The 14,784-nt window shown below is 44.4% G+C and overlaps 1 protein-coding gene across 2 annotated transcripts in view; it reads left to right on the top strand.

Moving 5' to 3' along the window:
* cdh13 (cadherin 13, H-cadherin (heart)) overlaps nt 1–14,784 on the top strand; it is a 513,598-nt gene that overhangs the window by 487,206 nt on the left and 11,608 nt on the right. For both annotated transcript variants that reach the window (XM_045688176.1, XM_045688175.1), the window contains 2 exons: nt 7,542–7,772; nt 8,559–8,777. In XM_045688176.1, the coding sequence (XP_045544132.1) occupies nt 7,542–7,772; nt 8,559–8,777 (450 nt within the window). The remainder of the gene's footprint in view (nt 1–7,541; nt 7,773–8,558; nt 8,778–14,784) is intronic.

Below are 14,784 nucleotides of genomic sequence, written 5' to 3'. Positions count from 1 at the left end.
GCTGTTGAAAACTAAATGTTAGTCTAAAAGAAATGTGAGATAATGTCTAGATGCTTTTTATAGTGGAGATCAAGTTTATACATTGCCTGGCTGGGCTGATGAGACAGTGGATTACGCAGTCAGATGGAACAGAGTAAATAGGCATGGATGACCTCTGTGCTTTCTCCTGGGCTCGTAATTAGAATGTATTTATATTAAAAGATCACATACATGTTTGTAATTAAGGCACATTAAAGTTCACATATTCAAAAAGGCATTTCTGCAAACGATTATTATTATAATGATAATTTCTTCGAACGGCCCTCCTGTGTTATAGGAACTAGCGCCAAACGCCTGTCATCCTGTAACCAGTCACAAATTAGGTATCCATTACTTAAATTGTATTTACAGTAAGTACTGTGGCTCATGCCATTGTACCATGTTATAATAACATCATGATGGTTGAGCTTGCTTGATGTTGAGTGAATAGTATGCTTTCATACCTCACTTGCTGTTTTTTAGTCTTGTCAGTAGCCTTTCCAGTAGCTTGATAGAATGAAATGACAACCAGAAGTCTCTTTTGAAACTAATTTGTCAAACTAGCAGTGCACCTGTCCTCCTCAGTTGTCTCCCTGAAGTCATCCTTCTTAATAACACCCTCCCATTGCTAAATTGGCTGTGGCTGGGCTTATTTACAGCAATGATCAGCCAATCAGATTAGCATGAAGCTATAGTCTTTCACATCATCCACTAGAGAGAGAGTAAGAGAGAGAGAGAGGGATGTGTGTGTGATTTAGTGAGTGAAGGGCCTTCTCTAGGGAGACTAAACAAGACCACTATATACAGCTCATTCTCTACCTTCTGGCTGTGTGAAGAGGGGATATAATGGTGTATAAGTACCCTTTTTGCATGTGTTATCATTCTCAAAATAGATTGTTTAATTGCCTCTCATCCACTTCTATCTCATTTTTTGTTTTCATTCTCCTTTTACCTGCGTGCGTATCCACCTGACATTTTCCACTCACACCTCTCTCTCAGGGTGTATAGTGCATTTGGAAAGTATTCAGACCCCTTGATTTTTCCACATTCTGTTATGTTACAGCCTTATTCCAAAATTGCTAATAAAAAAAAATATTCAATCTACACACAATACCCCATAATGACAAAGCAAAAACTTGTTTTTAGAAAGGTTTGCATTTGGTATCACATTTACATACGTTTTCAGACCCTTTACTTTGTTAAAGCACCTTCGGAAGTGATTACAGCCTCGAGTCTTCTTGGGTATCTCCCATTCTTTTCTGCAGATCCTCATAAGCTCTGTCAGGTTGGATGGGGAGCGTTGCTGCACAGCTATTTTCAGGTCTCTCCAGAGATAATAGATCGGATTCAAGTCCGGGCTCTTGCTGGGCCACTCAAGGACATTCAGAGACTTGTCCCGAAGCCACTCCTGCATTGTCTTGGCTGTGTGCTTAGGTTTGTTGTCCTGTGGGAACGTGAACCTTCGCCCCAGTCTGAGGTCCTGAGCGCTCCAGAGCAGTGTTTTCATCAAGGATCTCTGTACTTTTCTCCGTTCATCTTTCCCTCGATCTTGTCTAGTCTTCCAGTCCCTGCTGCTGAAAATCATCCCCACAGCATGATGCTGCCACCACCATGCTTCACCGTAGGGATGGTGCCAGGTTTCCTCCAGACGTGATGCTTGGCATTCAGGCCAAAGAGTTCAATCTCGGTTTCATCTTGTTTCTCATGGTCTCAGAGTCTTTAGGTGCCTTTTGGCAAACTCCAAGCAGGCTGCCATCAGGTTCTTGCTCACCTCCCTGACCAAGGCCCTTCACCCCCGATTGCTCAGTTTGTCCGGGCAGCCAACTCTAAGAAGAGTCTTGGTGGTTTCAAACTTCTTCCATTTAAGAATGATGGAGGCCACTGTGTTCTTGGGGACCTTCAATGCTGCAGAATTTTTGTTGATACCCTTCCCCTGATCTGTGCCTCGACACAATCCTGTGTCGGAACTCAATGGACAATTCCTTTGGCCTCATGGCTTGGTTTTTGCTCTGATATGCACTGTCAACTATGGGACCTTATATAGACAGGTATGTGCCTTTCCAAATTATGTCCAATCAATTGAATTTACCACAGGTGGACTCCTATCAATTTGTAGAAACATCTCAAGGACGATCAATGGAAACAGAATGCACCTGAGCTCAAATTCGAGTCTCATAGCAAAGGGTCTGTATACTTATGTAAAAAAGCTATTTCTCTTTTTTCAGTTTATAAATTTGCCAACATTTCTAAAAACCTGTTTTTTCTTTGTCATTGTGGGGTGTTGTGTGTAGATTGATGAGCAAAAAAATGTATTTAATCTATTTTAGAATAAGGCTGTAACGTAACAAAATGTAGAACAAGTCAAGGGGTCTGAATAGTTTCCAAATGCACTGCATCTCTCCATTCTCAAATCTGCCCTCCTTGCTCATGACATCCTACTCCTTCATGCCTTTGCTTATTCTTTTCTTCCTCTGCCACCTCTCTTCTCCTTCTCTCCTCTCCCCTCCTCTCGTTTCTAATAATCTCTATTTCCCCTTTGCATCTGTGAATGAGTTTCCTTGGCTGCATGGGAGAGTGTGATATGTTGTGACATTTTCCGCCAATGCTATTTCTCATCCACCTTGTGATTATCTTTCTTTCGGTTCTCTCCATCAGCTGCTTTAGTAGAAAATAATCACAATAATAATAACAATAATAAGCATTTCCAGCCAAGGGCACCCCCCCACCCGTTGCTGGTATTTTAAATCATTTCTACAGTTAATGGGTGTTATAATGAAAAGAAGCAGCAGCTAGCCAGGTAAGACTGCTGCGAGGTCTTAATGTCCACAAAAATTCAGCTCCCAGTGGAATGTGAGTAGGGCCCTTTTCTCCACAGACAGGCCTATGTGTTTGGAAAGGTTATTATGAAGAGAGCAAAATCATATGTTGCTCTTAGTAGCCCACAACAGTATCCCTCTCACACAATAAATACAACTCCTTGACTGAGCACTGGAATATTCCATTTCATTTTAGCCAATGTGATGTTGTTTTTCTTACCAAACTAAAGTACGTACTGCTCTACAAAGCCTGTTTCCCAGATTAAATGTGCAGCAGAACTAGATTATAGATCGTATGCCCATCACATTGTGTGCCAGGGAGAAGCTCCACTAACTCCATTTCAAACTGCTGCCGGTCTCAACACAGCCCTGTCCCTCATTTCCTTCCCAGAGATGGGAAAGAGAGAAACAAGGAAGTGTGTTAGCCTCCAGACAAGGTCTGGGGAAGAGAAAGAAGAAGGGCGCATCTCTCCTCACAGCCTGCAGCAGAGGATTAGCTTCCCATCCCAGCTCCACAAGTCAATCAATCCCCATCTCACCAGCTCCCCGTCTACTTCTCATCTCTGGGCTGCTACAGGAGAATAGCAGAGCTGCAAGGCCAGGGGCGTACAGACAGGGCACTGACAATAGACCAGATAACTGAACTGACTGGGTTCACTCACATCCCAGAACAGATTATTCATGACGACTGCTCTCTCTCCTTGCCCCCCCCCCCTCTCTATCTCGTTCTCTCTTTCTCTCGCTCGTTCTCTCTTTGCCTGTCTCAAAAGGAACCTTTCCGGCTATTGCATATCGTAACAAAGTGCTATTTAAAGTGATGCACATCAATTACACATCAGCACTCAGACTTGTAGAGTATCACAGGTCAATATTAATTTCTGAAAATACAATAATTTTATTGCATTGCTAGGAGAAACACTTAGGGATAACCACTTGGCCCTATATAATGCACAGTATAATATTTAATGGTAAATTATACAGGGAATTTATACCAGTTGCTATGAAGTATTAGCAGTATCCTTAGGCAAGTACTGCATAGAAACTTTTGGCAGTAATATTGCTAACTGACTGGTTTGATGTACAATCTCTGTATAATGATGTGGCATAATGAAGATTGATCTGTCTGAGTCGTTGTTTGGTGGAAGTAAAAAGATGACGATCAGTCAGTAGAAAGTAAACACCCAATGTCAATGGTTACAAAGATTCATTTAAACTCTCAGTCAACTTTTACTGCCAACAATATTGTGTGTCGCCTATATGGAGGGAAAATAGGTTTTATTGTTACTCTGTTGTAGCATTAATTCCTTTAATGTAATGCTGAAGTGTGACCAAATTGCCTATTAATGAATGCAAGATAAGCTTGAATGCAAACAAACTGTACAATGGATAATGATTTAATGCCTCTCAACACACACATGAGTTTAACTTAATGGATGTAACATAGCAGAGTGAAGTAGAGGACAAAAGATGAGCTCAGTTTCTGCTGAGACATGTTGATGTGGATGTGATGATAATGAAGATGACGAGGAGGAGGGAAAGAGGGAGAGAGAGTGATTATATGAGGGAATATGCATTTTAGATGCCAACAGAAGACAAACGGCTTCATTAAACTCTAGCCAAGCACAGCGTCTGCTTGTCTCACTATAAATGGGCAGAATTTACATGTTTCCTGCGACATCTGCTTTTGCTGGGACACATGGGGAGATGAAAACTCAGTCTCTATAGTGTTGATGTGTTGAAATAAATACAGATAATCACAGGCTCTTGTCCCCAACAATCTCCATCTTCATCAAAACAAAAAATTCTAGTCGCACCCTTTAAATCAAACTCAAGAGGCCGCTACAGCAACGTGCTGTATCTGTTACTGAAACCTAACTCTTCAAGGCCCTAAACTGAACTCTGTTAAATGAACCACACCCAAATGCTTACAAGTAATCTATGAAAGTAATCATCCATGAAAGGGATCTATTTCTCCTGATCTAACACTAACACCCACCTGCTATATACACATTAACAATGAGAAAAAGTTCAACAAATTACCAAATCATAAGAAGGGCGATGATTTGTAATTCAACAAATTACAAATCGTAATTCATTTCCACATTTGTTCCATCTGTATGCTCGTGTTTGTTTAGTTCAGATTGAGCAGCTGTTGTGCCTGATTGTGTCTCATCAGCAGTGCATCTCCAGATCCAGTAGCCTTTTCTTTGTCCCAGTGTGTGCTATAGCAACTGTTTTGCTGTTATCACGACACAACACTGCTCTGCTGGCTTTAATCTGGGTACCGGTACTTCAGTTCTCCACCCGTAATCCTCTTGTTCTTGTTGTGACAGATGGTAAAGAGTGTGTTTTTTGGTGTTAAAATTATATTGTCCTTGAATATGGGAGTGTTGTTGAATTAATTGTTGATGTGCAGACAGAGCCATATATCCATTCTCAGTCGCATAACAAGGTTTTGTCTGGAAGTGTTTTGATACCATTTGATACCACACATTGATGTTGTGTATGGGTTTGTGTGTCTCCAGTCTGAAGTGATATGCCTAGATCTGCTGGGATTTTTAAAGCAAAATTAACTTTATAGGTTGATTTTGTTTTTAGGTGTACGGAGAGTCATAAGGATTATCTCTCTCCGTTTTAATCTTTCACTAGAGGAAAATGCCCCCACTCAAAGCGCCACCTCCATAATAACACAGCAATGAAAATTAAACCTCTCGTTTGAACAGTTTGACATTTATGACACATGCATCTTGACACGTTCACCTCCCCTCCACTCAAACTCTTCCAGGTTCCTGGAAAGCGCATTGTGGTGAGATGATTCTCTAATTGCTGATTTTGCCATGTGTGGGTAATTGCCAGTGACCTCCAGGGCTATTTTGAATGAAGCTGCTTTTCAATCCCCTCTAATCTCTAAGCAACAGAAAGCTTGCACCCCAAATGACACCCTATTCTCTATATCGAGCCCTAGTACAACAGCAGTGCACTATATGAGAATATGGTGTCATTTTGTGAGGCAGATAAAATACCACACAGCCATGCCTGACTCATACAGCACAGCCATGCCTGACTCATACAGCACAGCCATGACTGACTCATACCGCACAGCCATGCCTGACTCATACAGCACAGCCATGCCTGACTCATACAGCACAGTCATGTCTGACTCATACCGCACAGCCATGCCTGACTCATACAGCACAGCCATGCCTGACTCATACAGCACAGTCATGCCTGACTCATACAGCACGGCCATGCCTGACTCATACAGCACGGTCATGCCTGACTCATACAGCACGGTCATGCCTGGATCATACAGCACGGTCATGCCTGACTCATACAGCACGGTCATGCCTGACTCATACAGCACGGTCATGCCTGGATCATACAGCACGGTCATGCCTGACTCATACAGCACGGTCATGCCTGACTCATACAGACATTTACATTTTACATTTAAGTCATTTAGCAGACGCTCTTATCCAGAGCGACTTACAGTAGTGAATGCATACATTTCATACATTTTTTTTTGCTGGCCCCCCGTGGGAATCAAACCCACAACCCTGGCGTTGCAAACACCATGCTCTACCAACTGAGCTACAGGGAAGGCTATACAGCACGGCCATGCCTGACTCATACAGCACGGCCATGCCTGACTCATACCGCACGGCCATGCCTGACTCATACAGCACGGTCATGCCTGACTCATACCGCACGGCCATGCCGGACTCATACCGCACGGCCATGCCTGACTCATACAGCACAGCCATGCCTGACTCATACAGCACGGTCATGCCTGACTCATACAGCACGGTCATGCCTGACTCATACAGCACGGCCATGCCTGACTCATACAGCACGGCCATGCCTGACTCATACCGCACGGCCATGCCTGACTCATACAGCACAGTCATGCCTGACTCATACAGCACAGCCATGCCTGACTCATACAGCACAGTCATGCCTGACTCATACAGCACGGTCATGCCTGAATCATACAGCACAGTCATGCCTGACTCATACAGCACAGCCATGCCTGACTCATACCGCACAGCCATGCCTGACTCATACCGCACAGCCATGCCTGACTCATACCGCACAGCCATGCCTGACTCATACAGCACAGCCATGCCTGACTCATACCGCACAGCCATGCCTGACTCATACCGCACAGCCATGCCTGGCTCATACCGCACAGCCATGCCTGACTCATACCGCACAGCCATGCCTGACTCATACCGCACAGCCATGCCTGACTCATACAGCACAGCCATGCCTGACTCATACCGCACGCAATCGTGCTGTCTCTCTGCGTCATTCAATAAAGAGTAATCTCATCTACACAACACAGGGACCTGCTCTGCCAAGCCACATCTCTCTCAACCATGATCCAAGTGATTCATGTTCCTTTGATCTGGAAATGACACACAGTTTGTTTTGTACAGTTCTCTATTAAGTTGATTGAAGCTCAGAGTCAAAGGAAAGAGAGACGTTTATCACATAGCTAGTATCTGGAGACCTTGGAGCCACCTGAATCAACCCTGGATTGAAGTGGAAAGAAACTGATACTTGGTCAATCTGAAATGGAAATGTCCCAAGCCATCAGAGAAATGTGTATAGATACAGTTCTCAGAACAGTGCCTCGTGTTTGTAACAGAGAGAGCTGTGTTGTTGATGTTTTTCTAACAGGTGGGTATTGTGTCCTCCTCACAGGTAGTCGCCCAGCCTCTGGTACTGGCACTCTGGTCATCCACCTGGAGGACTACAATGACAATGCTCCCTACGTGCACCCATCTGTGGTACGGGTGTGTGAAGACACCAAGGACAGTGTGGTGATCGTGGGGGGAAGGGACAGGGACATCCACCCCAACGCTGGGCCCTTTAAGATCGAGCTGGGGAAGCAGCCAGGGCTGGAGAAGACGTGGAAGGTCTCCAGGGTCAACAGTGAGTTCAGACTGTAACCTACAGTACACCCCCTAGACTGATACAGGCACTCACAGTACATTTTAGCAGTACCAGCCCATGTAGGCCTACTGTTCTCTACTATATGTCTCCATAATGTCAGTTTCTATGGGTGGCCTCAGTGGGATAGCAGGGCTGTGGAGGAGAGGAGTGGCAGACATGGAACACAGACATTGGTTCAGGATTTGCATCATGTTTGCTGGACCTGCTGCTCCTCTGATTGAAGGACTGACTGACAGAGGCTAAAGCCTGTGCAAAAGCATTGCATGTGGGTGACAGGGGGAAATGCTCTTCAATCAACTCTACTGGGATAGATAGGGAGCACAAAGAGACAGGTTGACGAGAAATGGATATACAGCATTCTAGCTAGAATGATCCTGGCCATGACCTATGTGTGTTTACTTCTGTTAGTCTGGTCTGTGTTTGTTTGTGTTTGTGTTTGTATTTGTGTGTGCGTGTGTGTGTGTGTGTGTGTGTGTGTGTGTGTGTGTGTGTGTGTGTGTGTGTGTGTGTGTGTGTGTGTGTGTGTGTGTGTGTGTGTGTGGGTGTGTGTGTGTGTGTGTGTGTATGTGTGTGTGAGATACCATTTTTTCAATTACTGAAATTGACCCCATCCCTGCTGCGTGCATGTGTGCTGTTGATGCATCTCTATTAATTTGTCTGTTTAATTAACTGTCATGATTGTACAGTGTGGCACATGCTCCAGCATGTAAGTATATAAACATAATTATCTTGTCAGTTAACCTCATTGCATGGTCTCTATTTCAGACACACATGCCCAGATCATGCTGCTACAGAGTATGAAGAGGGCCAACTACCAGTTACCCCTGGTGGTGACAGACTCTGGCCTGCCTCCACTCTCCAACAGCACTGAGATCAAGGTCCAAGTGTGCACCTGTAAGAAGAACAGAATGGACTGCAGCAGTGCTGGCTCTGTACGCTCCAACCTGATGATGCTGCTGGCTCTAGTCCTGCTCTCCCTATTCTGTGAGTATACAGTATCTCTAGTCCTGCTCTCCCTGTTCTGTGAGTATAAAGTATCTCTAGTCCTGCTCTCCCTATTCTGTGAGTATACAGTATCTCTAGTCCTGCTCTCCCTATTCTGTGAGTATACAGTATCTCTAGTCCTGCTCTCCCTATTCTGTGAGTATACAGTATCTCTAGTCGGTTGTGACTATGTGGTATACAGCTATGGACGAGTTTACCATTAAACTACCACAATAATTTGGACTTAGGTTTTGTAGCCAGATGATGAGTCAGAGTCGTTGTCGGATATTACTGTTAGTTTTACATACAAAATAATTGTACAGTTTCAGTTAATAAAACGGACAATTGTTTATTTTTGATGAAAGTACTGATGATGAGTGTACTGTTGCTTGTATGTTTTGTATGCATTGTATGCATGTGCTTGCTGTGATTGTCATCCCCTGATATTGACTACACTAGCTATTTCCCACACTGTTGCGGGACATCAGTGCACCGTTGTGGGACAATAAAATCCTGGGAGGGAAAAAATTGTCCACGTTACTAGCTACTACTGGCGACACAGTGATACAGCTGCCCAGTGGGAAGCATCCCACGTCGGCAAGCACAACGGTGCACTGGTCATTTACACCGGCTTGCCTTGTCGTCTTGCTAACGGGGGTGCAGTAACTTTAGCTAATTGGCATGTCACTGTGACATCCATATGAACAGTAGCTAGCTGGAATCACAGACGATTGGGGAAACCATTTAGTTAAAAGTATATTAAATGAATTTAGATGACCTCATACTTATTTTTACCCCCTTTTTCATGATATCAAATTGTGATCCAGTCTCATCGATGCAACTCCTCAACCGACTCAGGAAGGCGAAGGTCGAGTCATGTGTCCTCTGAAACATGACACGCTAAACCACCCTTCTTAACATCCGGCCACTTAACCTGGAAGCAAGCCTTACCAATGTGTCGGAGGAAACACCGCTCAACTGACGACTGAAGTCAGCCTGGCCCGGCCTGCCATAAGGAGTTGCTAGAGCGCGATGAGCCAAGTAAAGCCCCCACGCCCAAACCCTCCCCTAACCCAGACAACACTGTGTGCCGTCCTATGGGACTCCAGGTAACGGCCTGTTGTGACACAGCCTGGGATTGAATCCGGGTCTGTAGTGACGCCTCATGCACTGCGATGCAGTGCCTTGGCCCGCTGCACCACTCGGGGGGCCCATGACCACATACTTTTTCATTGGTCTGCAGCACACTAAATGGAGACTTAACGAACACCCCTACGCATGATGATAGTGGTGCTAGTTTCCCAGCCAGGAGTGATACAGTATATAACAGACACAATCTCATCCATAATGTTCTAAAACATTTACACCGCAGATGTACAGTTCTATCCAGACTCCACATTCCTCTGCCTTAAACATTAATGGTATCTGTGCTTGTTGATGGTGGTAAAACTGCTGCTGCTGCTGCTGCTAATATCGACATGCCTTGGGCAGAATATGCGCTCATTTAATCTCAGGCATCTTTACAGCGACTTTTAGACCTGTTCCCAGCGTCTCTTCCGTTTTTGTTGGTGTGTCTGTGTCTCCCCCACCGTTAATCTAGCATCCCCCGCTACAGCCAGGAGCTTCCCAGGGACTCCTGTTGGGAGCTCACACTGTATATCTCATTTATACCATTGGTGATACATGAATAATTTACTCCTCCAATGAGAATGGGAGGCATAATGGTGCACTTCTAACAGCCAGTCTTCTGGAGGAATAAAATAACTTTCAACTGTTAAATAGATGCCTATCTTGGGTTCAGAGGGGGATTGTGGGCTGGGCTGGTTTTATGGCTGAGTTCCGTGCCCACGGCAGTGTTCGGCAGGAGGGGAGCCAGAGAATGGAGGGAGGGAGGAGGGAGAAAGGGAGGAGGATGTCCCATCTGTAATTCAACGCACAATGGAGCCATTGAGAGTGTTGAGCAAAAGATGCCTGCAGGCCTGATCATACCAAGCAGCCACTAACTCTCTCCCTCATCAGTCCCTCTCTCTCTCTCATCACTCTCTCTCTCTATTCGCTCACCCGCTTCCATTGCCCTTCTCTCTCAGTTTTTCTCCTTCTCTATCACTCATTCATTCACTCTCTCTCTATCTTTATCTCTCAATCTCCAGGCATCCCTGACTTACAATCACAATCTCTTTTCCTCATCTCCTAATTTTCTCTCCATATCTCTCTATCTCACCTCGTTCCTCCATCCATCACTCTCCCTTTGGGTATGTATCTCTCCATCTGCCCTCTTTTCTGTCTCACTACTTTCTCTCGCTCCCTCTCTCTCCCCCTCTCTCTGCCTCTCTAAGGCCAGCTGTGAGGCCAGGGGCATACAGACAGGGCTCTGACAATAGACCAGATAACTGAACTGACTGGGTTCACTCAGTGGACCTGAGGAGGGATCTAGACATTCAACCTGATGCATCCCAGAGATGATTATTCATGATAAGCCTTCTCTCTCTCTCTCTCTCTCTCTCTCTCTCTCTCTCTCTCTCTCTCTCTCTCTCTCTCTCTCTCTCTCTCTCTCTCTCTCTCTCTCTCTCTCTCTCTCTCTCTCTCTCTCTCTCTCTCTCTCTCTCTCTCTCTCTCTCTCTCTCTCTCTCTCTCTCTCTCTCTCTCTCTCTCTCTCTCTCTCTCTCTCTCTCTCTCTCTCTCTCTCTCTCTCTCTCTCTCTCTCTCTCTCTCTCTCTCTCTCTCTCTCTCTCTCTCTCTCTCTCTCTCTCTCTCTCTCTCTCTCTCTCTCTCTCTCTCTCTCTCTCTCTCTCTCTCTCTCTCTCTCTCTCTCTCTCTCTCTCTCTCTCTCTCTCTCTCTCTCTCTCTCTCTCTCTCTCTCTCTCTCTCTCTCTCTCTCTCTCTCTCTCTCTCTCTCTCTCTCTCTCTCTCTCTCTCTCTCTCTCTCTCTCTCTCTCTCTCTCTCTCTCTCTCTCTCGGTGGTCTATGTGTTAGATGCTTTGTTATCCGTGGCCAATGTGGAAACAGCCAGTATGTGGATGAGCCCAGTTAATGTTAATTGGGTGGCATGCAGAGCTTGCCACCATACTGTACTGATAGACCTCGGCATTCATTAACCAACTAAAGCATGTTGTTTCATTGGCCAAAACCATAGCTGAATGGGGTGTGTTATATGGAGTCGCAGTATAGCATCAACAGCAGGCACTGCAGCATATTATTAAGCTGAGCTCTGCAGCATGGAGAGACAGGTAGTGATATATGGAGAGAGGTCATCTTTGTCTGTGTCTCCAGTGGGAGCTGGTGAGAAGAGAGCTGGGCCATAGAGGTCCCTTCTGTATCAGAGTCGGTACGGCGATACACAGAGAGAGATGACTTCTGTCAGGCCACATCAGCCAGACCCAGGCTCTACCACTCAGGCACAGATAGAGGAGACTGATCACTCTTGTCGTGGAGCCAGATAGTGAGAGAAGTCGAGGGGAAAGATACTGTGATTTCAATTCCCTTATCACCAGGCTGAACTCTGACCCCTCAGCAGAAAGACAGTGAAAAAATGGAAAGAGCTCAAGGCAAGTGACAGAAAAGTCTGTCTAACACCCACACTATCTCCCTTCCATACTGTACGTGCATGCTGTCTAACACCCACACTATCTCCCTTCCATACTGTACGTGCATGCTGTCTAACACCCACACTCTCTCCCTTCCATACTGTACGTGCATGCTGTCTAACACCCACACTCTCTCCCTTCCATACTGTACGTGCATGCTGTCTAACACCCACACTCTCTCCCTTCCATACTGTACGTGCATGCTGTCTAACACCCACACTCTCTCCCTTCCATACTGTACGTGCATGCTGTCTAACACCCACACTCTCTCCCTTCCATACTGTACGTGCCACAGGCAGGTTGGGAGGACGGGCTCATAATAATCCCTGGAATGGAATTTATGGAATGGTTTCAAACACATGTGTTTGTTACTATTGTTACCTCCCCTCACCACCCCCCTGTGGTACGTACGTTTATGTGCCTTCACCCACACACTGTAAAGACACAATTTCTGAACACATTCACACACATGTACTTTCTGTAGGTTTGACATTTACACTGCATCTCCCTGCAGGCCTTCTATAGCAGGCTCTATGTATGGGAAGGAAAGGTGTGAAACACTGTATGGGTGGTGGAGCTTGCTGTAAGTCCACCAGAGAGGACTGCACTCAACCTAAGGAGAGATGCTGCTCCATCATATGGTTGGGCAATATTACGATAGTAACAGATATCGAAGATGATTGACAGCCATCTAATTTTGACAGCCATCCACATTTTCTCTTTTCTCTTCATTTGATATGAACATAACTTCTGTTTTTATGCATGCTGGCTTTCTCCCGCCTCCTCCCGCCCCGCTACTTCATGATCAAACAATTCATTTATTTAACAGAGTTCTCCGAAAGTTTTAAGTTGTTTCTGAATAACCTAAAAACATGACAAGCCTAAGGTAATAATGAGATAGTTATAACAAACAATAGCAATATAGAAAAATCTAACTAGTAGTTTGAACAAATCTTACAGCTGAGCAAAGCTTAGTCTAAAAGAAAGAAGGCAACAGTAAACATGTCGTTCCCCACGAATGATGCAGGGCCAGTGGTGTCTGAGATATGTCAAATTTCAGTTCAAACAGTTCAAAAGATATAAACGTGCCCGTTGTAGCACCACCGTGTGGTCAATATGAATGTTCTTGCATATATTAAGTCTTCACACTGTTTGCAATATGTGTACACATTTTTGTTACAATACAAATATCCTTGACTGATTTTATATGCATTTATGTGACAAGCCACACCCACATGAATGTTTATTGGTCAATAGTGGCCATGTTGTTTTAGGTACTAGTCTGGAAAATATTGCGTTGAGAGACCATTGTCCATAGATGCCACATATATAGTTTCGTGCAGATCAGTCATTCAGTGCCAGAAGAGTAGCATTTTTCACAAAATTCTAAATGGCGGAAAATCTGTCATGGTGGACCTTATGGGTTGTGAGGAGAGGGACCTATGACCCGAATTCCATGACTTAAGGTCAAATGGGATGAGGGGCGTGACCTTTCAAAGTTAGCATTTTCATTCTGTTGTTATAGTGACCCCATCTGGCCAATCAGTGTAATTTAGTAAATTCCGGATCTCTATGGCAAGACGCATCATTCACCCAGGTTTTGTCAAAATCGGGCCAGTGCTGTTTTGAGATATCACGTGTGATAAACGCACCAACGTACTAACAGACGGAAACAGATAAACACTCCCCTCCCTGACTTCATCGTGTGAGACAATGATGCACGCATCCCTCCTCCTTGCTGTTCCGAACCAAACGGCCAAAGCCAAATCCTACTAATTAAAATAGCCCATCAATAGCATTAAGAAAAGTTAAAGTTATTAAGAATATTTCCCAAATAGGCTATTCTAAATAAGTGTTTAATGTCCTAGTTGCAGCTTTCAAATGGGAACAATTCTGAAAGTCAGAGTCTATAGGTGATTCTCTATCACAGTTTTATTTTGAATGACAGATTTTAAAGGCGACAAGAATTGACATCGAGCAAACAAAACCAATATGGAAAAATCTAATGGGAAGTCAAAAGAAAACTTACAGCTTAGCAAAGCTTATGAGATAAACAATGTGTAAAGTAGGCTATTTCCATAGGCTATTATTAGCAATGTATAGAAACTACCTACAATGTACAGAAGCCTAGACCTAATAACAGTGGAAGATTAGGCAAACATTTGAATCACATTTCTGTGGACAGTTGCATGCTCTGCAGCCAGGTTGTCATGATTTCATATCAAATCAAATCAAATTAAAATGTTATTTGTCACATATATAACAGGTGTAGACTTTACAGTAAAATGCTTACTTACAAGCCCTTAACTAACAATGCAGTTTTAAGAAAATACCAACAACAAAAAGTAAGAGATAAGAAAAACAAATAATTAAGGAGCAGCAGTAAATAACAATAGCGGGGCTATATACAGGGGGCACCGGTT

The sequence above is a fragment of the Salmo salar genome, chromosome ssa10, assembly GCF_905237065.1.
Source record: "Salmo salar chromosome ssa10, Ssal_v3.1, whole genome shotgun sequence".
NCBI classification, from domain to species: domain Eukaryota; kingdom Metazoa; phylum Chordata; class Actinopteri; order Salmoniformes; family Salmonidae; genus Salmo; species Salmo salar.
This window is presented reverse-complemented; position numbering and strand designations above follow the sequence as displayed.